Source organism: Cervus elaphus, chromosome 5, assembly GCF_910594005.1.
Source record: "Cervus elaphus chromosome 5, mCerEla1.1, whole genome shotgun sequence".
In the NCBI taxonomy this organism is placed as follows: domain Eukaryota; kingdom Metazoa; phylum Chordata; class Mammalia; order Artiodactyla; family Cervidae; genus Cervus; species Cervus elaphus.
Window position 1 is genome coordinate 117,421,298 of NC_057819.1, and position 27,168 is coordinate 117,448,465.

The 27,168-nt window shown below is 44.6% G+C and overlaps 1 protein-coding gene and 1 non-coding gene across 5 annotated transcripts in view; both read right to left on the reverse strand.

Moving 5' to 3' along the window:
* Positions 1–71: 71 nt before the first annotated feature.
* The window catches only part of LYZL6 (lysozyme like 6), a 29,256-nt gene continuing 2,159 nt past the window's right edge, over positions 72–27,168 (reverse strand). For 2 of the 4 annotated variants that reach the window (XM_043904898.1, XM_043904897.1), the window contains 5 exons: positions 17,324–17,527; positions 4,108–4,341; positions 3,007–3,165; positions 2,020–2,098; positions 72–424 (listed from right to left, as the gene is read on the reverse strand). In XM_043904898.1, coding sequence (XP_043760833.1) covers positions 355–424; positions 2,020–2,098; positions 3,007–3,165; positions 4,108–4,246 — 447 coding nt within the window. In that variant the 5' untranslated portion in view covers positions 4,247–4,341; positions 17,324–17,527 and the 3' untranslated portion in view covers positions 72–354. Of the gene's footprint in view, positions 425–2,019; positions 2,099–3,006; positions 3,166–4,107; positions 4,342–7,523; positions 7,657–9,357; positions 9,394–17,323; positions 17,528–27,168 lie in introns of those variants that run through there. The other 2 variants (XM_043904900.1, XM_043904899.1) reach the window with 2 other exon arrangements.
* On the reverse strand, positions 13,266–13,338 carry TRNAG-CCC. The gene has a single exon. It is a non-coding gene; the product is annotated as a tRNA-Gly (tRNA).

Here is a 27,168-nt window from a genome sequence, read left to right on the forward strand (position 1 = left end):
CTAGCACACACTCATAATCTATTAGGTACTCAAATATAGGTGGAATTAATCATGAATAAATTAACACATCCTTTGCACAAGGAATGGTTTAATAATTCCAAAAAATAGAGAAGCTTCTTTCATCGTGGTCTTCTTGGTTTGCAAATGACAGTCAGGAACCAGGGACCTGGGCCTGGATGGGAACAAGGAGGAAGCCCTAGAAAACCATTTATTCCTGGGGCTCTGGTCAGTTTTATTTGTAAATGGGAAGGGAAGAAAATAACATGAAGTGGAGGCAAGAGGAAGAAGGATTGAAGAATTCCCGAGTGAGGAGAGGAGTTCTGGAATGACTCCACCACAGGCCTGCTCCCTGCCTCACGCCAGGTGACAGCCTGTCATCCAGTAGGAGAGGGGCCTGCCGGCGCAGTGCAGCCTCCACTTCACCCTGCGGGGAGAGAGAAGAGTGTTCTTGCTTCCTGCTTAGCAGCAGCTTCTTTACACATGACCCAGCTTTCCGTGAGTATTCCATACCGAGCAATGCCCAGAAACCCCTTCATTCCCAGCTCTCTACTGGGTCCTCCTGTGGCCCCTCTGATTCTTCCTTTAATTTCTGTCATCCATAGTGTTTGCTCTTTCCCCCTACTTAGAACACTTCCACATTTTCAAATCTTCAACTCCTTCTGAAGGGGGAGAGCACTTTTTTACAGGGCTGAGGGTTACTTGAAAAAAAAAAAATCCCAGGTGTGACTATTGACTTTCCCTCCAGAAAGGGTCAGCCCTAACAGTCATCAATGCCCCCTCCTCTCTCTCTCTCTTTTTTTGATAAAGTTGCTATGTGCATTCATTAAAAAAAAATTATTTATTTGGCTCTTCCGGGTCTTAGTTGCGGCATGTGGGATCTAGTTCCCTGACCAGGGATTGAACCTGGGCCCCCTGCTTTGGGAGTGTGAAGTCTTAGCCACTGAACTACGAGGGAAGCCCCAGTGCCCCTTATTTAACATGGTGTTTTTGGAGCATGCGGGCTTCCCTGGTGGCTCAGATGATAAGGAATCTGCCTGCAATGCAGGAGACCGAGGTTCAATCCCTGGGTAGGGAGGATCCCCTGGAGAAGGGAATGGCAAACCACTCTGGTGTTCTTGCTTTGGGAATTCCATGGACAGAGGAGCCTGGCGGGCTATAGCGCGTGGGGTTGCAAAGAGTCGGACATGACTAACACTTCACTTTGGAGCATGCAAGGTACTTAACTCTTTCTGTTATCAGTTTCTGGTAGAGGCAGCCATTTACATTGTTTATATATCCAGTTTGAGGCTTAGAAATGTTAAATAATCAACTCAACGTCCACCATAGTTAAGCTGGATCTGCAACACTCATCCTGCTGACGAACAACACTCTTTTTTATAGAAATGCTGCTGCCGGTTATGGAGAGAGGGTCCCATGGCAGCCGTGTTTATGTTGCTTAATTGCTTCCATCCCCACAGCTGAATGGAGCCAGGTCACCAGGTCCAAGCTGAACCCAACAGATCCTCTATCTGGACTAGGACTGAGCCTCACGGGTCTCCACGGTCGTTTAGGACATTAGCCCATAGATCCAGGGCAGACAGTCTGTCTGGTGGACTGTAGATTAGAGAAAGCCAGTCTGCAGAGGGAGTAGTGAGGCCAAGGCACCGAGAGAAGCAGAAACTTGCCAGGGAAAGCCCCCAGCCCTGCTTCCATCCCTCTCCTGAAGCCTAACTGCACCCCTCGTGTGGGCCCAGCAAGACACCTTGTCCTCTCAGCATAAATCCACCCCTTCCCCCACCCCCCACCACACCCCCCTACTCCCGGCTAGCTAAAGTCATTCTGTTACTGCAGCCAAAAGAGTTTTGCTCAATACAGCATCAGAGAAAGAGCTAGATCCCAGATGCTGCGAAGTCAGAGTTCCTGCCACAGCCCCCATTTTTCTAGACTGTACAGAAAGTCCTGACCTACTGTCCCTTTCTCTGTCACCACATCTTTCTTAAGGCTCTGCCCACTAACTTCATCCCAAAGTGACCTCCTCACCAGTTCTTCATTCCCCCCGCTCCGGATACAATCTTTTTTGCACAGTTGATAATTGCGAGAAGATTGGGGCTCAGCAGTTCTGAAAGAAAGGGAGAAAGAGAATACCCATGAAAGTGCTGGGGACAGTCCCAAAGACTGGCTCTCCCTGCAAGGCACCTCCCACCTAGAGGGTGAGAACTTCCAGTCGAGGCATGGCCTCCCTCTTAGAGGCCCATCTGGACATCCATACAATGGCTGGTGGACGTTGGGGGTGGCTGGGGAGTAGGGGCAGGAGGGTCAGGAGGACAGAGATTTGGGTCTGTTTACTGCCATCCTCCCTAGTGGATGGTGGTTCATCCCAAGTGTGGAGGTTTCTAGGGAAAGGAAAAGCCAAAACAGGCTGCACAGTGACCAAGGTGAATCCTGCCTAGGGAGCGAGGCTCTTCAGGTGAAGAGCTGAGGGCCATTCATCAGAGTTCAAAGGAGGAGATGAGGTCTCCTCCTCGTCAGAGGGTCATGGACCTGTGGAATCTTCTGGACTAGCCCTGAGGTGGGGACTTAGCACTTGATCTTCAGTCAAACCATTAGCCAAAGACAGCACTACTTGCTGGCAAGAGCTGAGCCATCAGGGCCGCCTGAGTGGCATTGGGTACTGGTTCTCTGAGCCTCAGTTTGCCCATCTGTAAAGTGGGGATCATATTAGTTTCTATCACATAGCAAGTTGGGTAAAATGAGCCATGTGTGCAAAGTACTGAGTGTGTAATACACTCAGTAAATGTTGGCGGCTGCACTGCTCCGCTCTACTGGCTGTGCAGAGCCTTTCTGGATCCTGAGAGCAGCCTGCAGAAGCTCCTGTGGGCATCCAGGGACACAGTCAAACCCCCTGCTCAGTAGAGGAATCCCCTAACTCCACGAGCCATCCCTCTGGGGGCTCTGCCAGGCTGTGCATCCCGTGAGTAGAGCCTGGTCATCTCTCTCACCTCTCCCACCCTGGGACCTGTGCCAGACCTTGACAGTCCACTTGGCAATTGTTTTCCGTGTGACTCTGGTAATCGTTGCACCAGTAGTGGCTGTTGATCTGGAAGATGCCATAGTCAAAGCTGCCATCTGTGTTTTCATTCACCTTTGTTATGTTGAAATCACTCTCTACGAAAGCCAGGCACAGCCCTTAGAACAGGGAGAAGAGGGTTTTCAGAGGGGGTGGCCAAGCTGAGGGAGAAGGAAGATGGAGGAGAAAGGGATGAGGAATCAGAAGAAAGGAACAAGGGCTGAGAGGCTGGATGGGGCTGGCAGGCCAGAAACATCCATCAGCTTCTCCTCTCATTTTTCAGTCCATTCACCAGCCACCCATCAGTACAACCACTCATGCATCCATCTGTCCATCCATCCTTTCTGCACTTAATGATCACCGACTGTGTGCCAGAAACTGTGCAAAGCCCCGAGAGGGACATTTAGCTGGGTCAAATGCAGATGCTGCCTTCAAGGAGCCTATAGAGTAAGAATGAAACTATGGACCTAAAAAACCCACAAGGCAAAATAAAAGGAGACAGTGTTGTAAGGCAGATATGCACAAATTCTGGGCCAAAAGGAGCTATCTCTACTGTGGAGCGGGATAAAGCCTTTACACTGGCTGTTCGCACTGCCTGGAATGCTCTTCCCCCAGACGTTTGGGGGACTGGATCCTTTTTTCTATTCAGCACTTCTCAAAGTCACCTCCTCCGAGAGGCCTTCCTTGACTTCCCCTTCTAAAACAGTGTCACCCATCACTCCCCCTGACTTATCCTTCTGCAGAGCGTTTATCACCACCAGGAAGCACTTCATATATCTGTGTGTGTGTTTCTTGCTGCCTCTTCCCCTAGGATGTCAATACTGTAAGAGGAGGCGCTATGTTGAAGTCTGCACCCCCAGCACCTACAGTCATTCCTGGGACATAGTAAGTGCTCAGTTAATAGTGGTTGAACAAATATGGAATGTTGGGAAAGCCTTCTTGGAGAGGGCTGCTTTGTTCATTTGACTTTCAAAAAACAAATAAGAGAAGAAAGAAAGATGGCCACTGAGGGCACGACCGTGGGAGGAGGAAGGAGCAGGGTGTGAGGAAATGTCACTCACAGTCAGTCAGGGAGTAGCCCTCAAACCCATCCAAGTCCTCCTGGTGCAGCACCTTGGCCAAGTCACAGCGGCCGATGAGGCTGGCTTGATTCACAGCAACGAGGCAGCTGACCAAGGACATGAGCAGTGGGCTTGTCATCCTTGGAGGGGAAGAGGCACAGTGGAGGGTGAGCAGCAGAGGGCCTGCGGGGCCTGGAGTCTCCCAGACTGTCTCCTGGTCTTCTCCCGGGGAATCTGGAGAGGGCAGCCAAATGTCCTCACTCACTCACTGCTCCCCTCCTGGCTATTTCTCTTTCCTCTCATGTATTATTCTATAAATACTTTTTTTTTTTTTTTTTTTGGTCTCCTGTTTGGTTTTTTATTCCCAATTTAAAATTAACAATGCTGGGGCATGTCAAATAGACATGTAAGCTGGCCTAAAGGGGTACCCACTAGCCAAATCTGGAATAATATTTTTGAGGTAACAACTTTACTGAGATATAATTGACAATATATAATTCATACACTATACACTTAATTCAGTTAAAGTGTGTAATTCAATCATTTTCAGATTGCAGTACTATGTGACTATCACCACAATCAACTTTATACTGTTTTCATCAACCCAAAAAGAACCCTCATATCTATTAGTTGTCACTCCCTGTTCCACTTCCCTATAGACTCTGGCAACCACTAACCTCCTTTCTGGGCTTCTCAGGTGGAGCTAGTGGTAAAGAACCTGCCTGCCAATGCAGGAGACATAAAAGATGCAAGTTCAATCCCTGGGTGGGGAAGATCCCCTGGAGGAGGGCATGGCAACGCACTCTAGTACTCTTTGCCTGGAGAATCTCATGGACAGAGGAGCTTGATGGGCTACATCTCAAAGAGATGGACACAACTGAAGTGACTTAGCATGCACACATGCAATCTGCTTTTTATTTCTATAGATTTGCCTGTTCTGAGCATTTCACATAAATGAAGTCATACAATATCTGGTCTTTTGCATTTGACATCTTTCACTTAACATAATGTTTTCAAGGTTCATCCATGTCATAGCACGTACCAGTATTTATTCCTTTTTCATGGCTGAATACCCTGGAGAAGGAAATGGTGGTCCACTCCAGTATTCTTGCCTAGAGAATCCCATGGACGGAGGAGCCTGGCCAGCCTACCGTCAGTCGTTGGGGTCACAAGAGTTGGGCACGACTGAGTGACTAAACCACGGCTGAATAATATTACATTGTATGGATATATCACAATTTGTTTATGTATTCATCAGTTTGTGGACACTTGAGTTGTTTCTACTTTTTGGTTGTTAGGAATAATGCTTCTATGAACATTCATGTACAAGTTTTTGTGTGGACAAATATTTCCATTCCTATGGATATATTCCAAACAGTGGAATTGCTGGGTCACATGGTGACTTAAAGTTTAAACTTTTGAGGAATTGCTAAACTTCCAAAGTGGCTGTACCAATTTACATTCCAATCAACCATGTATGAAGATTCCAACTTCTCCACATCCTCACCAATACAGTTATTAACTGTCTTTTTGATCAAAGCTATCCTAATGGGTGTGAAGTGGTCACATTGTGGTTTTGATTTGCCTTTGCCTGATCGCCCATAATGTTGATTGTCTTTTCACATGCTCATTGGCCATTTGTATGACTTTGGCAAAATGTCTTTTCATATCCTTTGCCCATTTTTTCAGTTGGGGCTTTTGTCTTTTCATTATTGAGTTGTAAGTGTTCTTTCTATATTCTGAACCTTATCAGATACATAATTTGCAAATATTTCCTCACATTCTATGGGTCACTTTTCACTCTCTTGATGATGTTTCTTTGAAACACGAAAGTTTTAAATTTTGATGGAAGACCGATTTATGTATTTTTTTCTTTTGTTGCATGTGCTTTGGTATCATATCTGTGAAACCAATGAATGACGGTTTTCAAGATAATCTAGAACAATTTGGCCATCACAATAAATAATGATAGTTATTATCTGTGATAACTTTCACTCTATCAAATGATGATAACCCATTGAGTGAGATAGGAATCCATGAGTTCATAACAGTAATAGATAGTCAAATAGGTACATAATAGGGATGGGGTGGCTCTTTCTGACATGAAAATGCTGACGAATAAATGTGGAGGTAGGCATGAAGTTGAAAAATCACCATCCTGAAACCATCATAGATTGATCTGAGCAAGAAAGAATCAACAGTGGGTGCTAAATCAGAGGGAGTGGGAAGCTTAGTGAACTGAGTTTGTTCATGGCCCTAAAGTGTCTCCCCACAGATTGCATCTTAGTTGCATGAGAAAAACAGTAACAATACAGTGGAAAAACCAGACAGCATTTTGACTTCAGTCATATCGAGTGAAGTAAGTCAGACAGAGAAGGAGAAATATCTGATGATATCTGTTATATGCAGAGTCTAAAAAGAAATGATAAAAATGAACTTATTTACAAAACAGATACAGACTCACAGACTTAGAGAAAGAACTTATGGTTATCAGGGGGGAAGGATGGGGTGTTGCGGAAAGCGATAGTTAGGGAATTTGAGATGAACATATACATACACACTGCTATATTTAAAACGGATAACCAACAAAGACCTACTGTATAGCACAGGGAACTCTGCTCAATGTAATATGGACAAGAGGGGAATTTGGGGGAGAGTGGATACATGTCCCTTTGCTGGAAATGGAGAAGGAGGAAGGGAGACCATCTTGCCCTGTGCTTATACTGCTGCTGTCTTGTTTAGACCCTAAGTCGTGTTCAACTCTTTGCAACCCCATGGACTTAGCCCATCAGGCTTCTTCATCCATGGGATTTCCCAGGCAAGAATCCTGGAGTAGCTTGTCCTTTTATCCTCCAGGGGATCTTCCTGACTCAGGAATAGAACCCATGTCTCCTGCATTGGCAGGTGGATTCTTGACTACTATACCACCTAGGAAGCCTCGTGTGTGTGGGTTTCCTTAACTAGGTGTATGTTCCTGAAGGTTCCTCCGTCCACTGGCTTCATGAGTCTGGCAGTTTCTTGGACAAGATGGCTACCCTGACAGTCTGTCTCCTCACAAATGTTTTATTCTGTCTTCTGAGACTCACTCCTTAGCAGCTTGAGCTTGCGACCATTCTTTTGCTTCTCTCTCCCACCCTACAGTTGCCAGATTTAGTAAATAAAATCAGAGCATGTCCTGTTACGTTAGAATTTCAGACAAACAATGGTTATTTTTTTAGTGTAAGTGTGTCTCATACAACCCTACTTGGCCCTGACTCAGTGGGATCCTTCAGAGACAGGATCCTTCAGATCCTTCCAAGGATCCTGCCTTGGAAAGCAGGGAGCTCCATCTCTGCCCCTGAAAGCCCCTCTTGGGGTTCTCCAGGGAAGACGGTGGTTCGGGCAGGTGCACCCCAACCTCCCCTCCCGAAGCTTACCTCTCTCCTATCCCTCGCTGACCCCAGGTCCCAGCCTGCCCAGGGCTTTCCGTGAGAATCTATAGAACAAAGCCTTTTGGGTGGGAGCCTCCTCTTCGTCATGGACTATCCTTTAGCCTCGCCCAGCTCACTGCTCTCCATGTTCTAAAGAAGATGGGAGCACTCAGTCACCCCCGCCTTCTGGAACCCCAGTTCTGTGATGTCATCACCCTCCTGGAAATACTCTGGTCTTAACCATGCAAACTGGCTCAGTCTTAAGGCCAAACTTGAGGCAGAAGCGGCAGATGGGCCTGGAGGGATTGGTGACAACTGTGACGAAGACCACTGGTGGGACAGAGCACATTGTTCTGTCTGACCACCTCCCTTCCCTTCTGGGCACAGTAACAGCTTTGAGGGAACTCCTTCCCCCATGGCTTTTAGGTGGTCTGCCGGTCACAGGGCCCTGCCCTCCAGGTGAGAGGGTTTGTTCGTGCCCCAACGCTTGTATCTTAAACTGAAACTGAGTGGCGAGGCTCAGCTTCTCACAGGAAGTCTTCAGGTCTGGGGCCTGAGACTGCTTGGAATCTCATGGGTACAGCCCATCTGAGAGAATAAGCCTCCTTGAACAGGGAGCAGAGTCCAGACAGGACTCTTGTCCCAGCATCCACCACTTCTGCAGCCTAAGCTCACCTTTGCCCTTACTGCAACCCTGTGATTCAATAAACGTCCTTTCTTGTATAAACACTTTTGAGTTGAGTTTCTGTCACCCGTATGACCAAAAGAGACCTGCTTAGTACAGGTAGGATGGAGTTAACCATCCATGGAGTGGTGACCTGGCAACCTGTCACCTCCCCATGAAGGACACACATCTTAGTGTCATTTGTCACCAAGGAAGTCTAGGAGACATTTCCACCAACTATAGCAAAAAGGAAGGGCTTCCCAGGTGGCGCTAATGGTTTAAAAAAAACAAACTCTTGCCTGTTAATACAGGAAACATAAAAGACACAGGCTCGATCCTTGGGTTGGGAAGATCCCCTGGAGGAGGGCATGGCAATCCACTCCAGTATTCTTGCCTGGAGAATCCCATGGACAGAGTAGCCTGGCAGGCTACGGTCCATGGGGTTGCAAAGAGTCAGACATGACTGAAGCAACTTAGCAGCAGAAGCATATCAAAAAGGAGGCAAAAGAAAGTTTTGCTACTGATGCTCCCTTCACCCTTGAGACAAAGTGATAGAGTCTACCAGAAAGGAAGTAGGAGGAGTTTTCTAAGTGGGCAGTGATGCCCTGTACCCTCCGCCTCTGGACTTGCCCCCCTAGCGGGGTAGCAGAGCATTGCGTCTTGGGATGTAAAGACAGCAGAAGCTCTGCCGTTCTTCAGTCACTCAGTCGTGTCCGGCTCTTTTCGACCCCATGGACTGCAGCACGCCGGGCTTCCCTGTCCTTCACCATCTCCTGGAGCTTGCTCAAACTCATGTACATTGAGTCGGTGATGCCATCCAACCATCTCATCCTCTGTCATCCCCTTCTCCTCCTGCCTTCAATCTTTCCCAGCATCAGGGTCTTTTCTAATGAGTCGGCTCTTTGCATCAGGTGGCCAAAGTATTGGAGCTTCAGCATCAGTCCTTCCAATGAATATTCAGGACTGACTTTCTTTAGGATTGACTGATTTGATATCCTTGCAGTCCAAAGGACTCTCAAGAATCTTCTCCAGCATCACATTTTGAAAACATCAATTCTGAAGCTCTGGTGGAGGTTGAACCCTGGGAGGAGGACATTCTCTGGGTATCACTTTATGCAGTACCATTTGTGGCCAAAACAAATGACCCAGATAACTTCAGATGATCCGGAACCTCACCTGTGCAGAATTAGAGCCCTGGGTGACAGGAAAGGCTTCCATAGTCCAGGACCACATGCTGGAAATTGGGCCTGCAGGAGAGAGTCTCCTTGCAGCATGAAGTCTTAGAGGAAATGATGGCAACACTCAGAAGGGGACCATAGGGACCCTCCAGCCCCCACTCACCCCCAACTGTGGCACACATGAGCCCTGGGTGGATTCCTACCCATTCAAGGAACTGGCACATCCAACCTGGGACCCACGAATAAAGTCTGGATGTTGTAGCCTGGGGCAAGAAGACATGGACTCCACATATCACTTGTCTAAATAAACATTGTCAAGTTATAAATCAAGCTAACAAGCCATTAAATAAAATATTTTCTGTCCTCATATTCTGACAAACATTCCTTTAAAAGAATAAAATTTTAAAATGTGTATAAAGCTATGTGTGTGTGTGTGCTCAGTTGGGTCTGAGTCTGCGGATCCAGGGACTGTAGCCCGCCAGGCTCCTCTGTCCATGGAATTTTCCAGGCAAGAATGCTGGAGTGGATTGCTGTTTCCTACTCCAGAGGATCTTCCTGACCCAGGGCTCGAACCATGTCTCTTGCCTTTCATGCATTAGAAGCCTAATTCTTCACCACTAACGCTGCCTGGGAAGCCCATATGAAGCTACGGTTTATATTAATATATGACAGAAAGTTAGCAGAATGTCAAAGATCAATGAACTTAATTTTTATTCCACATGTCTGGATGCTCTGTTAATGGATTAATAATGTTGGGATGAGTAATAAGTGTATACATAATTCATAAAGGATTAAAACTTTTCCATGAAATTTATTTTCCTATCTTCCTTTCAGCACCAACACTAGTTATATTACTATTATCAAGACTTTTAAATATATTTAAGAATTAAAACCATAATTATATTCAAAGTACATAATTTTAAATATATTTTCATCAAAAATGTAAATTTATGTTAAAAATGTACTAATTTTTACTGTTTTCCAAAAAGTTAGTTTCTTTAAAATATTGAAAAGTATCTAATAATTTGAAAGTCAAGGGTTTTCCTGCTGGCTCTGTGGTAGAGACTCCACCTGCCGATGCAGGAGACATGGGTTTGATCCCTGGTCCGGGAAGATCCCACATGCTATGGAGCAACCAAGCCTGTGCACCACAGCTACTGGGCCTGTGCTCTAGAGCCCAGGAGCTGCAACTACGGAGCCCACCGGCTGCAAATACTGAACCCTCAACACCCTAGAGCCTTGCTCCCCAACAAGAGGAGCTGCCGCAATGAGAAGTCTGTGCACTGCACCTAGAGAGCAGCCCGCACTTGCCGAGACGACAGAAAAGCCCGCACAGTAACAAAGACCCAGCACGGTCAAAAATAAGTAAATAAATAAAGTTATTTTCTTAAAAGTCAAAATACAAATTAGAATGAATGTGTACTACATTTTTATATCAAAATTACAGAGATCCATTTTATTTTACTCTTTGAAAGTTTAACTACACTTTACTAAGCAACTTTGAATTTTAAAATTTAAATTTTATTTAAATTATAAATTTAATTTAAAACTTTAAGTAACTTTTCAAATTAAAATGTCAAAATTCATCATAAGTCTAGCATTTAATGTCCATCTTGTTGCCAATGTAAGGAATTAGTATTATATTATGTCTAAAGTCTAGATATATAAAAAAGTTTTTTTTTAAAAAAGTCTAGATATATATGAAAATGTAACAGTAATGTGTAATGTGAGTTTTGCAATCTTACAAACATTTCCTCAGCTTTTTACAGCTGAGGTAAATATTGTACTATTTCATGGATACTTCCAGAACCAAGAATAGGAACACAAAAATAAGAAACTGTACACTCAGCACTACTAGCAACTCATTGTGTTCATACCTATTGCCTTCAGGCTACCTGAGAGGAAAGCTCTGAAGAGTTAATTAATTAGTCTTTTCTCTTACCTAAATACTTTTCTGCCCAAAGCCTCTCTGGACTTCAAAATAGTGCCTAGCAAGAACCATTAAGCTTTCACCAAAACATAAAACAGGAGCTATATTGTAACATTCAAGAAAGCTTTAAAAATGGTCCATATAAAAATATATAAAAAAAAAAAGAAAGGCTGTTGTCACACACTTGGAAGTCCTCCAAATCCTGAGCAGAGAGGCATGTGGAAAATGACGAGACCAAAAAGGATGGATGTGGATGACAAAGATCAGAGACTTAAATTGAGACGAAGACAACAGAGCTGAAAAAGGTGAGTTTGCAGATCTGACATGAAGACAGTCACCAATGAGACATATTCAAACCATATGTTCATAAGACTGAATTTTAAAAATTACTTATGGATTTATTTTTGTTTGTGCTAGGTCTTCATTGTGTGGGGGCCTTTCTCTAGTCGCAGCGAGTTGGGGCTACTCTTTAGTTGCGGTCTGCGGGTTTCTCATGGAGGTGGCATCTCTTGTGGAGCACAAGCTTTGGGTGCATGGGCTTCAGTAGTTGCTCTGTGGCATGTGGAATCTTCCCAGACAAGGGATCAAACCTGTGTACCCTGCATTGGCAGACAGATTCTTATCCACTGGACCACCAGGGAAGTCCAAGACTGAGTTTGTTTTTTTTTTAGGCTGTACTTTACTCCACAGAAAGTATACCTTCTCAAATACTTCAGGAACAGTTACAAAACTGATTATAAACTAGGCTAAAACTATTACCTCAAATTGTCCTGAAAGGAGGAATTATATCAGCTCCATACTCTGGCTACAATTTAAAAACCTCAATTTCTTATAACTTTAAAAGAAACACAGACACACATACACTTCTTCTCCCCTGAATAATTATTGGGTCATTGGCAAATTATTAATAAAATCTGGAGTAACAACTTTCTAAAATGAAAATGACATTAATATATCGTGTCTGAAATTTATTTAGAAGTAATTCATAGTCTTAACTGCTTTCATTCAAGTAAAACAAATTGAATGTTTGACTTAAGAAATTAGAAAAATTAGGAGAAAAACTTTCCCAAGGAAGACAGAAGGAAGCAAAGCATAAGAATAAAAGCATAATATATTTAATTGGGGGTTCCCTGGTGGCTCAGATGGTAAAGAATCTGTCTGCAATGCAGTAGTCCCAGGTTTGATCCCTGGGTGGGGAAGATCCCCTGGAGAAGGGAATGGCTACTCACTCCAGTATTCTTGCCTGGAGAATTCCATGGACAGAGGAGCCTGGAGGGCTACAGTTCATGGGGTCACAAAGAGTCGGACACAACTGAGTGACTAACACTTTCACACTTTCATATTTAATCGGATTCAGGGGAAATGTTGGGTGACAAGTTAAAAATGGAGTTAAGAAACAGCAACGAGAGAACCTGCATATTATGTGTCCCACTTTGGACTCTGGATTCTTCTCTGTGGCACTAGTGCAGTGTAAGCTAAATTCTTCAAAGTTTCTGGCATAAATTCCTTGCAAGGACAGGTCACTCTGAAGCTACAGGTCACCACAAAACTCAGTAGGTTGATTATCCAAGAAGGTAGAGTAACTGAAGGTTCTAAAGCTTTGTTACTTCAAAATCATTGCCAAACATTTTCTCTCATAAAATCATGTTCTGACTCAAGAAGGCCTCCAGTGGGACAGAGAGGTACCATTGCCGGCTGCTGGCCTTGAGAGCATGGGCCACGGAAGGAGACTTCTGTTTCTGCTGAGGAAAGTGCAATGGAAGCTTCTAGATTGCACTGTGAAACACAAGATGCAAACATGCCTTAAAAAAATCAAGTACGGACCTCAGTGAGCTCATAAGCCTGAGTAATTAACATTTCTTTATTTACTTGGCTGCACCGGGTCTTAGTTGTGGTACGATGGATCTTTGATCTTTTCAGCATGTGGGTTCTTTTAGTTGTGGCATGCAAACTTAGCTGCAGCTTGTGGAATCTAGTTCCCTGACCAGGGATTGAACCTGGGCCACCTACATTGGGAGTGTGGCATCTTAGCCACTGGACCACCAGGGAGATCCCTGAGTAATTAACAGACTGGAGAAAACTCCACAGTGGTCCACACCGAACACACCACTCACATAATTCAAAAAGTAACATGCCGCCCCAATCATCAGTCCTCTGAGAAGTGAATCCACTGAACTAAAATCTGCCTGTTTCCACCTTATCTGCTCAATCTCAGCACCCATGTGTGATCCACACAGCATGTACCCTCCTGCATGGAGTGGCCTTTGGAGCCAAACCAGCCAAACTTTCTGGCAAAGAACTGGGCTCATGTAATTTCATGTATAGGTAAAGCCTGTGACCACATCATTGTATGTTTTACTGTTCTCATGCATGAGCATCTACTGGGGACTTATCTATTATTTTATTACTTTCCTTCTGTTTCTTTTCTATATGATAGTTAGGGCATAATGCTGCTTTTTAAATTTACCATCACCCTGAATGGATAAACATGTCAATGAAAAGAGAAGAACTGTTGGTTAATTTGTTGAATGGATAAATTTCAAAATAATTATACTGAGTAAAAGAAGCCAGACCAAAAAAAAAGTATATACTGATTTCATTTATAGAAAACTCTCAAAAATGTGGACTAATCTATAATTTTTTTTTAATTACAGAAAGCATGGGGGGGAATTCCCTGGTGGTTCAGTGTTTAGGGCTCCACGCTTCCACTGCAGGGATCAAGGGTTTGATCTGTGGTCAGGGAACTAAGATCCCACATGCCTTGTGGCATAGTCAAAAAGATAAAAAAAAAAAAAGATAAATAAATAAAAATGTTTTTAAATTATAGAAAGCAGAAAGCAATCATTAGTTGCTTGGGGACAGGGGGTAGAAAGGGGGACAAGGAAATTTGGGAGGAGTGATGGAGATGTTTACCATCTTGACTGTGATGATGGGCATGGATATTCACATAAATCAAAACTTATCAAATTGCACCCTACAAATTTGTCATTTATTGGATAGCGTCACCGACGTGGCAGGCTACAGTCCATGGGGTCGCAGAGTCGGACACGACTGAGCGACTAAGCACAGCACACACATCACTGACTCAATGGACATGAATCTGAGCAAACTCTGGGAGAGGGTGAAGGACAGGAAGGCCTAGCGTGCTGCAGTCCACGGGGTCACAAAGAATCGGATGTGACTTAGCGACTGAACAACAACCTCAATAAAGTGCTTAAAATCTTTAAAAACTATTATCATTACACAAAACATATTTTATGACGAAGGAGTTATGGGTCTGTCATGGTTGAAACCCCCAGCATCCGGAGAATTCAGAAATGGGGGAAAATTTTTCCCACACTCCGATTCTCAGGCCAACTCTCTGTGCAATTTACCCAGTGGCCACTAGGGGCCAGCAACGGCCCACGTACAGAAAGGGGCTGAGGGGTGCCAATAATTAATCGATTGATTCATTAATCAGTCCACGGGGTCCTAAAGAGTCTGACATGACTGAGAGACTGAACAACAACAATAAATTATTTATTAGCTGTATTTTTTCTTTTGCATTAGCTGCCTGTTTCCAATACATCTCAGGAACTGGCTGTTGTCTGCCCCCTGGGGAAGGCACAGCAGGCATTGGTCCCGTTGTAGATATCCAGAGAGCGGCCAGCCTGTCAGGCACATGGCAGGAGCCACAGGTAAGAGGATGAGAGGGAAGAGGAGAGTGGCAGGGCTCCCTCTAGGAAAGCAATTGGAGCAGCAGGCTGTATGCCACTCTGGCCAACACAATCCTGCAGGCAGCATGGATGCGGAGCACCGGGAGGTTGCAGGGTTCAACCACTCAGGTGGGACCGGGGCAGAACTCCAGTGCCCAGGGGAGAAAGGCAGGATCCTCATCCTCATATTGTGCAGGTAAACAAGGCTAGAACTCGGGCCAAAGATCAAAAGCAGAAGCCCTGAGACTTACCTGGTGGTTCAGTGGCTAAGACTCTGGGCGCCCAATGCAGGGGGCCCGGGTTCGATCCCTGGTCAAGGAATTAAAACCCACATAAGGTTTTATATAAAACCTTTTTATATAAAACCCGCAAATAAGGCCTGGCACAGCCAAGTAAATCAATAACAAATATATATATTTGTTTAATCAGAAGCACTGGATGTTAGCTAGGCTTAAATTGGGGTTGAGAGGAATGGAAAACCCCAAATATCACTGGCTCAAACAGAGTAGAAGCTCCTTTCTCTCTCATGTTAAGACACCCCGAGGGAGTCAGTCTCCTACCAACAGGGTGCCCCATAGTGCAAAGGATATGAAAGAGACAGAGGATCCAGTTTCCCCTGTCTTGTTCTCCTATCTTTAGTCATGACTTTGCTCTTTGGCCCAAAATGGCTGCTAGGACTCAGCCTTTCCTTGCCATATTCCAGGTAACAAGAAAGAAGTACAGTCTCCTTTTTGGGGGCATTTCCTAGAATTGTGCAGACTACTTCACTTACATTCTATTGGCTAGAACCAGACCTAGCTGCAAATGACAATGGGAAATACAGTCCTAGTTTCACACATTCACGGATGGGCCCAACTAAAAATCAGAGAGTCTATAAGTAAAAATCAGAGAACATGTGTCCAGGGACTCAAATTATGACATAAGGCAGAAGTGAGCAGGGGGCTCACATTTAGACCCAGGTGCTGGAGTGTAGCTGTTTCCATCTCTGCTGCCCTAGGTCCCAGGGCTTGGGAGGAATGGGGTCACATGAATTCAGTTGTGGGGAGGAAGGAGGTGTTGAACCTAGTCATAGGGCCTGACTGTCCCTGAGTACCTACCACTGCAGCAACGGTGGGCCTTTTACAGCTAAGTGCAGCAACAGCCCTGGAAGAACTCTCTGCTCATTGTCAAGGACAGGCACAGACTCAAAGGCCAACAACTGCTTGATGCTGTGAAAGGAATTCTCAAGATGAGTCCAAGGGTCACAGACTGCCTTCTCCCAGGAGGCAGCGATGTGGTTGAGGACAACTGCCTTTTTTTTCCTTTACTTAAAAAATAATTTTAAAAAATTTACTATGGAATAACACGTACAAAGAAAAGTACACGAGTCATAAGTGATCTTCACACACACACGCAATGAACACACCTAAGCACCCAGCATCCAGATCAAGAAGTAGAACCTTACCACAAGCACAGAAGACCTGAAGGGTCCCTTGCAGTGACTCCCCGTTCACCCTCCTCCCACCTCCACCAGTCCCACCCCACACCCTTCAGTGTCCACCCTTATCATTAGCATTTAAAAATCTCTCTGGGCAATTCCATAGTCAATGTTGAGAATCATTGCTTTTGTAAAAACAGTTCTCTAACTTGGCTGTCCATTAGAATCCACTGGGATAGAAAAGGGAACAGAGACAGCTGCTAGAAGGCAGTGTGGTGCAGGGGGGAAACCTGGGGACCAGACAGACCTGCCAGTTATCAGCTGTGTGACCTTGACTGAGTCCCTCCACCTCTCTGAGCCTCACCTGTGAAATGGGATAGCATCATCCCAGGCCCAACAGAGCTGAGGCTGAGAGATAGAGGATGTAAGCCTGGGCAGATGTAGGGTCCAAATACGGCAGCTACAATTGTCATTTTTATTAAAGATGAGCAGCCCCAGGAAAATTGAAAGCCCTTCTTTCTGTATGCAGATGGGACCCCATCTGGGGATGGTGGAGTTAGGCTATGCTGATAAGAGGGTCAACAGGTTGGTAAGAAGCCCGGGCCTTTCTAGGGAGTCCAGGAAAATTCCACAGGCAGCAGAGATTCCAAGCTAAAGCCAGTGATAGGTGGCCCCTGGTCAGCACAACTGCAACAGCACTGGGGACCAGCAACTGTAGATGAACTTGGGCTAAACTAACCCTTCTCCTTCAGCAAGATGAGCAAGGAGCTGACTGGCTGCAGGCTCTCTGAGAGCTGCTTATGGAGAAAAATGCAATGTTGTTGAGCACCTGCTTTGCGCCAGACGTTGCACATAAATGTCTTTAATCTCATGAGGTGGACAAACTCATCCCATTCATCTTTTTTTTTTTCTTAAGATTTACCTGTTTATGGCTGCACTGGGTCTTCATTGCTGAGTGAGGGCTTTCTCTAGTCACGGTGAGCGGGGACTACTCTGTTGCAGTGCTTCTCATTGCTGTGATTTCTCTTGTTGCAGAGCATGGGCACTAAGGCTCCGGGCTCACTAGTTGCGGTGCACAGGCGTGGCATGTGGAATTCTCCAGGACCAGGGATGGGACCCATGTCTCCTGCATGGGCAGACGAATTCTTAACCCCTGGACCACCAGGGAAGCCCGCATCCCATTAATCTTGAGGGCCCTGGGGCTTAGAGGCAGCAGCGACTGCCTAATTCACAGAACCCAGCTGTCACCAAGAGGCTGGGAGCTGCCTCTCCACTGGGCTGCAGTGGCATCACCCCTATGGGTGTGGTGTGTACACAAACGACCTGTGAATACCTTGATTAGATGCTCATTTCTCTTTTTTTCCTGAAATGAAAAGTATACGACTTTTTCAGCTGATGACTTTATCTTTTTTTGGTACTTGTTACAAGATACAATATTCACTTTAGAACATATAGGAAATACAGATAAAAGAAAAATATTAAAGTATCTCACACAGAGATGAGCACATCTATGTTTCACACCTGTTGTTCATCTGTGTGAGTCTGTGTGCATGTGTGTGTGTGTGTGTGTGTAGGCAGAAATTTACCAAAAAGAAGTCATGAGGTATACTCTGTTAGATAATTTGCTTCTCTTCACTTAACAATACAGTTGACCTTAAACAGCACAGGTTTCAACTACGCGAGTCCACTTATTGCAGATTTTTTTCAAAACAAGGTAGGTTCCATATCTGTGGATATGGAGGATTGGTTATGGGACTTTAACACCTGGGGATTTTCGTATCTGAAGCAGGTTCTGGAACCAATTCCCTGCGGAAATGGAGGGACTGCAAACAGTGGTCGTATTTCTATGTCATCAAATATTTTTCTCCAACAGTGGCTCTTGTTAGAAGCCCCAAGGAAAGCTTAACAAATATTCATGTCTGGGTTCCACTCTCAGGCAGATTTAACTGACCCTGGATGGAGTTGGTCCATGGGACTTTTAAGACTCCCCAGGGGGTTCCAATGTGCAGTCAAGCTGGAGCGCTCCTTGCCACAGCCTCACTTTCCCAAGGTGGGCTTGCATTTTCTTTACTGAAGGGATATGCTGTAATTTGACCAACTCCCTTCCTTGGACATTCAATTTGGTTCCATTTTTTTCAATATTAGAAACCAGGAGTCAGCAAACCTTTTCTGTAAAGGGCTGAATAATATGTTTTAGCCTTTATAGGCTATAAGGAGTCTGTTTAACCCTGCCTTTGTAGCACCAAAGCAGCCACAGACAATGCATAAAAGAAGAAGTGTGACTGTGTTCCAATAAAACTTTATTTACAAAAAACAAGCAGTGGCCAATTTAGCCTCTGAGCCATAATTTGCTGGCTCCTACTCTAAGCAGTGCTATAGTGAATATCTCTGAAGCTACACCTTCTAGCATAAAATGACTATTTTCTTGGAATGGTGATACCGTTTACTTTTAGAAGTAAGACCCCTTCCAAATAAAACTTGAACTAGAATTCATAAAAACAACAGGTAAGAGGGGCATCTTGTTAGTTACATATATTTTATAAATTCAAATGTACATTTTCTTTTTAAAAAGTCAGGGGTTGTAGATCATAGTTATTTTTGGTTTTGTTTCTTTTTTTTTTTTTTTTCTGGTTTTGTTTCTGATCAGCCTCAGCACCTGTGGCATTCAAGTCAAAGTTTTATAGAACCAACCAAATGTCTCTATGAAACCCTAGTGCTCCACAAGGAATACAGTTTGAAACCATTGCAATGTGATAAACTCTTGGAAATATAGCTGGTGGAAGGCCTGAACCATTTCAAAGCAGCTTATGGATACTTCCCTGGCGGTTCATTGTCTTCCAATGCTGGGGGTGCAGGTTCCACCCTGGTCAGGGAGCTGAGATCCCACATACCTTGCAGTCAAAAAACCAAAACATAAAACAGAATAAATATTGTAACAAATTCAATAAAGACTTTTAAAATGGTCCACATTAAAAAAAAAATCTTAAAAAAAAAAAGCAGCTTGAATATGTCATTTCAGCTGTCAAATGACGCTGAAGAAAGAGGGGAAAAAAGACATGTTTCTAATATTCAAATAGGTGTGAACAGCTTCCTGTTGTCCAATTGGCTTTGTGGGGGTGAACGTTTTAGACACTGGTTCCTAGTGTGGTGTGAACCACTTCCTTCCCTTGTCTCATCCCTTTCAATGATTTGTAGAAGGTTCTTCAAGGTTCTCCCATTGCACATGCTCATTATGGCTTCCAGAAACATCAATAAAATGATCATCTTATTCTCTTTTTTCTTCTAGTCTTACTGAGATATAATCGACATACAGCACTGCGTAAGTTTAAGGTGTACAGCATAATGATTTGACTTACATACATCATGAAATGATTATCACAGTAAGTTTAGTGAACATTCATCATCTTATATAGATACAAAGAAAAAAAGAAAAAAAACTTTCCTTGTGATGAGAACTCTTAGAATTTATCCTCTTAACAACTTTCATATATAACATTCAGCAGTGTTAATTATATTTATAATGTTGTACACTAAATCTTTAGTACTTCATTATATTTTTTTAAATAGTTGTTTTTAAATATTTTTTTAATATTGTGGTTTTTTTTCCTTTAATATTTGCCAGGTCTTAGCTGTGGCATGTAGGATCTATTTTCTGACCAGAGATTGAACTCAGGCCCCCAACATTAGAAATGTGGATTCTTAACCACTGGACTACCAGGCAAGGCTCCTCCCTGCCCACTCTTCAGCCTTCTCTCTAGACACTCCGCAGCACTGCAGCCTCACCCCTGGGTCCCTGTGACCACAGCCCTGAGCTCCCTCAGGTTTCAGAGCCACAGCAGATGCTGCTTCCCCTGCAGATTGCTCTTCCTGCCCCCTTTTGTCTGAATTTTCCTATGTACCTTTTCTGACTCCTGTCACTGTTCCCCTAGCACATCATACAGAACTGTAAGTGGCCAAGATCACTGTGCCCGGACAGTGGGAAGGGGTGGCTGACTCATGTGGGATGCTGTGGGGTTCTTCCACTTGACCTCAAAGCAGCCCTAGTCCTCCCCCTCTCCTCTCCACAGTCTGCAATATTCCCCACAGCATCTGAGCTAAACAGGGAACCACCGACTCCCCAGAGCCTTGTCATTAGGAACTGGCATTTTGCTGCATCCCCCCTGTTGTGACGACTGGCATTGAAGCTGGTGCCAAATGGGCAACCCAGAAGGATCTTTCTCTTCCTTTTTTCCTTCCTCCAGGCTTGTTCTTTAGGCTTGAGAAGCCAGATGCTTTGGGGTTTAATTACACGCTGCAGTTAGAAGCACAGAATGTCAGAGCTGGAAAGGAAGAACCTTATTATAAATAATTGCTGCCAGCATTTATTGAACACTTACTCTGTGCCAGGCCCTGTGCCAGGCCTGCTTCCAGGCATTACCTCGCTTACCCTTCCCAACAATTCCAGGAGGCAGGAATCATCATCATCCCTATTCTGCAGGGAAGGAAACAAAAGGTTTTTGGGAAATTACAGGGCATTTCCCAAACTGTGCTGAGTGGCACACAGTGGCAAAAAAAAAAAGTTTATTAGGGTTTTTCCACAAGATGGTATGGAAAAGTCCAAATGAACTATTTGGCCAACCCATATTAGTTGCTGGTGAGGAAAAAAGCATCCCTTTGTTACACAGAACACCCTGCATCACCCTGGGAAAGTCACAATGCCATCAGTAGTCTAAAGGCTCTGAGAAGTCCTGTAGTGGAGAAACCTGTTGGGGTCAGTGTCACTTCTGTGGGTACCTCACTGGGACTGCTGATCCAGAATACAGTTTGGGGAATGCAGATATTACCCATGCTTCTCATCTTACAAATGGGGTAAGAAAGGCCTAAGATGATGGCATCTGGTCCCATCAATTCATGGCAAATAGGTAGGGAAACAATGGAAACAGTGACAGACTTTATTTTCTTGGGCTCCAAAATCCCTGCAGATGGTGACTGCAGCCATGAAATTAAAAGACACTTGCTCCTTGGAAGAAAAGCTATGACTAACCTAGACAGCATATTAAAAAGCAGAGACATTACTTTGCTGACAAAGGTCCATCTAGTCAAAGCTATGGTTTTTCCAGTAGTCATGGATGGATGTGAGAGTTGGACTATAAAGAAAGATGAGTGCCAAAGAAGTGATGCTTTTGAACTGTGGTGTTGGAGAAGACTTGAGAATCCCTTGGACAGCAAGATAAAACCAGTCCAAACTGTGCTGAGTGGTACACAGTAGTAAAAAAAAAAAAAAAAGTTTGTTTGGTTTTTTGTTAGTATCGATTGCCAGGTGGGCCTATCCGAACTAAAATGTTTAAATCCAAAGGTATTTCACATTATCAACCTTTCCAAAAAGGTTAATAAACTGCTTCCTGCATTTTATCAATTCTATCAAAAATATCAATCCAATTATCAAATTATCAAAACTATCAGTCCTAAAGGAAATCAATCCTGAATATTCATTGGAAGGACTGAGGCTGAAGCTAAAACTCCAACACTTTGGCCACCTGATGTGAAGAGCCAGACTCATTAGAAAAGGCCCTGATGCTGGGAAAGATTGAAGGCAGGAGGAGAAGGGGACAACAGAGGGTGAGATGGTTGGATGGCATCACTGACTCAATGGACATGAGTGTGAGCAAGTTCCAGGAGTTGGTGAAGAACAGAGAAGCCTGGCATGCTGCAGTCCATGGGGTCCCAAAGAGTCAGACATGACTGAGTGACTGAATGATATCAATAAGAAAGGCCCAGGTAATGCTTGAGGTACAGACCAGGCACAGATCTTGGGCCCCATGCTCTCTGCACATCCACACCACCCCTTCCAGGAAAGAGAGAGTGGAGAAAGGCAAACCATGACCCATCTGGCCCCACTTCCTGTTTTTATAAATAAAGTTTTATTGAAAATGATCAGATTCTGCTCCCTTGATTTACAGATGAGCCAATCAAAGTCCAGAGAGGATAACTGACTTGTCAAAGGTCACGCAGACAATTAGGGGCAGAAATAGATTCTAGATCTCCAAAAACCAGGTATTCTCTGAAACACAAATCAGACAGGCGGCAGGAGGTGACGTGTGAAGTTCCTGATACCTGTGACATCTGCTCACAAGTTCTCCACTGCACAGTACTTAAACAAATACTTCCCACTTTCTGCTACGGCAAGAACACCCCTCAAGGCATTTCTCTCGCTGCTTTGGGCAAAGCCACCTTTGCATGAACAGCCAGGCTCCTCTGTCTTCCACTCTGTGTGCATGAACAGAGCAGGGGCCAACCTCGAAATCTCCGGAGGGGCAAAGGCTAAACAGGGCAGTCTGTATTTATTTAAATTCTGTACCAGATGCAGGAAATCATTATTAACTTCCCCTCTGCCAATGTGAAACGTGAGATCATTTGGACAGGACCTGGGCATAAAGCAACCTTTGCTTGCTCCAGGAAGAGTTTGCCAAATGAATGACTAGCATAAACAGGAGCCCCAGGGCAGCTGTTTGAAACCACTTCAGAAAATAAATTCCTTTCAAGGGTTCTTCGGCCTCCCTGAAACAAGCTATGGTACAAGGGTCACCTATTGATATTTTGTGCGTGTGTAATCATGTATGGATGTGAGAGGTGGACTATAAAGAAGGCTAAGCACCAAAGAATTGATGCTTTTGAACTGTGGTGCTGGAGAAGACTCTTGAGAGTCCCTTGGACAGCAAGGAGATCAAACTAGTCAGTATAAAGGAAATCAACCCCGGATGTTCATTGGAAGGACTGATGCTGAAGCTGAAGCTCCAATACTTTGGTTACCAGATGCAAAGAGCCAACTCACTGGAAAAGACCCTGATGCTAGGAAAGATGGAAGGCAGGAGGAGAAGGAGATGACAAAGGATGAGATGGTTGGATGGCATCACCGACTCAATGGACATAGTTTGAGCAAACTCCAGAAAGCACTGAAGGACTGGGAAGCCTGGTGTGCTGCAGTCCACAGGATTGCGAAGAGTCAGACATGACTGAGCAACTGAACAACAACATGTTCAGTGTACAGTTGAATATGCAAATAAAATCATCCTGAGCTCTTCATTAAAATGCAGGGAGCACTTTATTAACCTTTTTGGAAAGGTTGACAATGTAAAATGCCTTTGGATTTAAACATTTTAGTTTGGATAGGTCCACCTAGCAAGTGATACTAATTGGGGAGGTTTGATTAATCTCTGAATCTAGGGGAGGTGTCTTACTGATCCTGGATGGCCAAGGCAGGCCTGAGAGCTAAAGGTTCATCTAGAAACAGCTGTGGGGACAACAGTGGCCTCTGGGTGGAGGTTCTTCCTGGGGCAGCCAGACTGCCCAGATGGCCTTTCCAGATCTGGGAGAGGCAGGCTTGTCACTGAGGTGGAGGGTAAAAATAGTGCTGTGTGGGAGGCAGCTGGGCCCAGAGGCACTGGCTTCCTGGTTCTAGGGCGGCAGACAGCCCGCAGACAGGCACCTTCTTGGGCTCCTGAGGCCCCTCCCAAGTCCTGGGGCTTGGATGGGGGGGTGCTTTTCTCTAATATCAAAGCACACTCCTATATTCACCATTCATCCCCCCACCCTCCTTACCCCCATGAGCAAACAACTTGCTGGAACTGGAATGAGCTTGGGCTGGGTTATAAGGTAGCTAAGGGCTGAAATTCTGGCTGTGCCAGTTACTAGCTCTGTGACCTCAGGCAAGAATTTCCTCCTTTCTGAGCTTCCATTTTCTCATCTATCCAAAGAGGCTTGCGGTCTTTCTCGGTAAGGCTTGCTGTGAAGATTAAACAACAATTTCTACCCTGCAGCCTCATTCTTCTGCCTCTCTCCCTTCCACCAGTTGCTCACCTTCCTGCACATGCTTTTTTTTTTTCTTTTTGACCCCACCTTGTGGCATGTAGGATCCTAGTTTCCCGACCAGGGATGGAATCCACACCCCCGTGCATTGGAAGCGTGGAGTCCTGACCACTAGAACACAAGGGAAGTCCCTCCAGCAACTTCTTCAAGAGTGGCTCTGAGGCAAGCCAACTGCATGTCATGAGGACACTCAGGCAGCCCCTCAGGAAGGTCTACACAGCCGGGAACTGAGCCTTCGAGACAACAGCTGTGTTGAGGAATCACGTTAGAAGTCAATCCTATACCTCCCACCATGGAGCTTTTATGTGACTGTGACCCCAACTAACCCCTTGACTACAACCTCATGAGAGACCCCAACCCAGAACCACTCAGCTACGCGGCTTCTGGTTTCCTGGCCCTCAGAAACTATTGCGAGATAATAAATAATTGTTAAATTTGAGGGTGATCTGTGATGCAGAGATAAATAAGTAATGCACTTACCTTTCAGGGTTATTGTATGAATTAAGAGTTAATGCAGGACTGCCCTAGTGAGTGGCTCACTAGGGTAAAGAATCCGCCTGCCAATGCAGGATCCCTGATCTGGGGAGATCCCACATGCCACGGAGCAGCAAGGCCCGAGCCCCACAACTGCTGAAGCCCATGCACCTAGAGCCTATGCTCTGCAACAAGGGAAGCCACTGCAATGAGAAGCCCATGTCCCACAGCTGGAGAGTAGGCCCCGCTCACTGCAACAAGAGGAAGAAAGCCCGTGCAGCAATGAAGACCCAGCACAGCCAAAAATTAATTAATCAATAATAAAAAGAATCGAGGGCTCCAAAGAGCTTAAAAAAAAAAAAACACACCAAAAAACAGTTAATGCAAGGAGTTCCCTGGTGGTCCAGTGGTTAGAACTCTGAACTCTCACTGCAAGGGCACAGGTTCAGTCCCTGGTCAGGGAACTAACATCCCACAAGCTGCATGGTGTGACTTGAAAAAAAAAAAAAAAAAGGCCAATCAAATGGCAACCAGACTTTCGGGGGCCAGTGCCTCCAGAAAGGGCAGAAGGAAGAAGCAGAAGGAGGGAGTACCTGGCTGGGTCCAGGCTAGGTAGGTCCCCACTCCTACTCTGGGGAGGAGTCTGAGACACTGAATATACAGACAATGGCCAGACCGTATATAAAAACCTCGCTCTGACTCACAACCTATAGCAATAGCCCAGGAAGCCAAACCACAACCCTTGCAGCAACCAGCCCCAAACGGCCAGACATTGATCAATGACAAGCTTCTCTAATTTTGCCCCCACTTTCAACATAGTACAAATTGGGGAAAGTTAAATATGCTCCCCTAACCAATCACACGGGAAGCCCCCCATCTAGTTTGCCCACCTACACTTTTTCCAAGGCAGCAGTCTCCAGTCAGGGCATATATGAAGCCTATCATTCCCCACCCCCCACTATAAAGCTTTCTGCCTGCCTTTGTGTGTCTGTCAAACTCAAGTAAATATGGCTAACTCCCTTGCTATAGCAAACTCTGGAAAAATAGACTTTGCTCATTCTCCTCTGGGTGATCTTTGCTTATTTCCACAAGACCAAGTTCTCTCTCTCCCGTCCTTCTCCCAGGTCATAGACAACATCTTTCTCTCCCACCAGGTGTCCAGAGAAAGCTGCTCAGGGATGATGGGGGACAGTTACAATCGAGTGTAGCTTTGGATGTGGTATATAAACACAATGGAATATTACTCAGCCATCAAAAAGAATGAAATAATTCCATTTGCAGCAACATAGATTGATCTAGAGATGATGATATGATATCTATCACATCCCTTATATGTGGAATATAAAAAGAAATGATACAAATGAACTTACAGACAAAAAAGAAACAGACTCACAGACTTGGTGAAGGAGCTTACGATTGCAGAGTGGGAGAAAGATGGGGGGAAAGGATAGTAGGGAGTTTGGGATGGACACGTACATGCCGCTATATTTAAAATGGATAACCAACAAGGACCTACTGTGTAGCACATGGAACTCTTCTCAATGTTATGTGACAGACCGAATGGGAGGGGAGTTTAGAGGAGAATGGATACGTGTAAATGTATGGCTGAGTCCCTTCGCCGTTCACCTGAAACTATCACATTATTAGTCAGCTATACCTCGATACAAAATAAAAAGTTAAAAAAAATATGATATAACATACACGTGGAATCTAAAATAGATGATACAAACCAATATATCTACAAAACAGAAACAGACTCACAGATGTAGAGGCCAGACTTGGGGGGTAGAGGAGGGAAGGAATGGGAGTTTGGGATTAGCAGGTGCAAACTATTATATAGAGGATGGATGAACAAAAAGATCCTACTGTATAGCACAGGGAACTATATTCAATATTCTGTGACAAACCATAATGTAAATGAATATGAAAAACTATATATTATATATATGTACAATATATATTATATATATTATATATATATGAGTCACTTTGCTGTACAGAAGAAATTAACACAACATTGTAAATCAACTAATTTCAATAAAATTAAAAAAAGGAGAGCGTAGCTTTGGAACAGGATAGATCTAGGCTCAAACTGTGGCTCTGATGCTTACCGAGCTGTGTGGGCTTAAGTAAGTCAACCAGTCTGAGCCTCTGTTTCCTCACGTCAAGGATACATTCACTGTAAGAACTCAGTGAGGGACTCCCTGGAGGTCCAGTGGTTAAGGCTCTACACTTCCATTGCATGGGGCATGGGTTTGATCCCTGGTTGGGGAACTAAGATCCCACATGCATGCTGAACGGTGTGGTCCAAAAAAAAAAAAAACATTCATTGAGATAATATATTTGATGCACTGAGCATACAATAGGTGCTTAATAAAGGAAAGGTCGGACTTCATAGATGGCACAAGTGGTAAAGAATCTGCCTGTCAATACAGGAGACATAAGAGA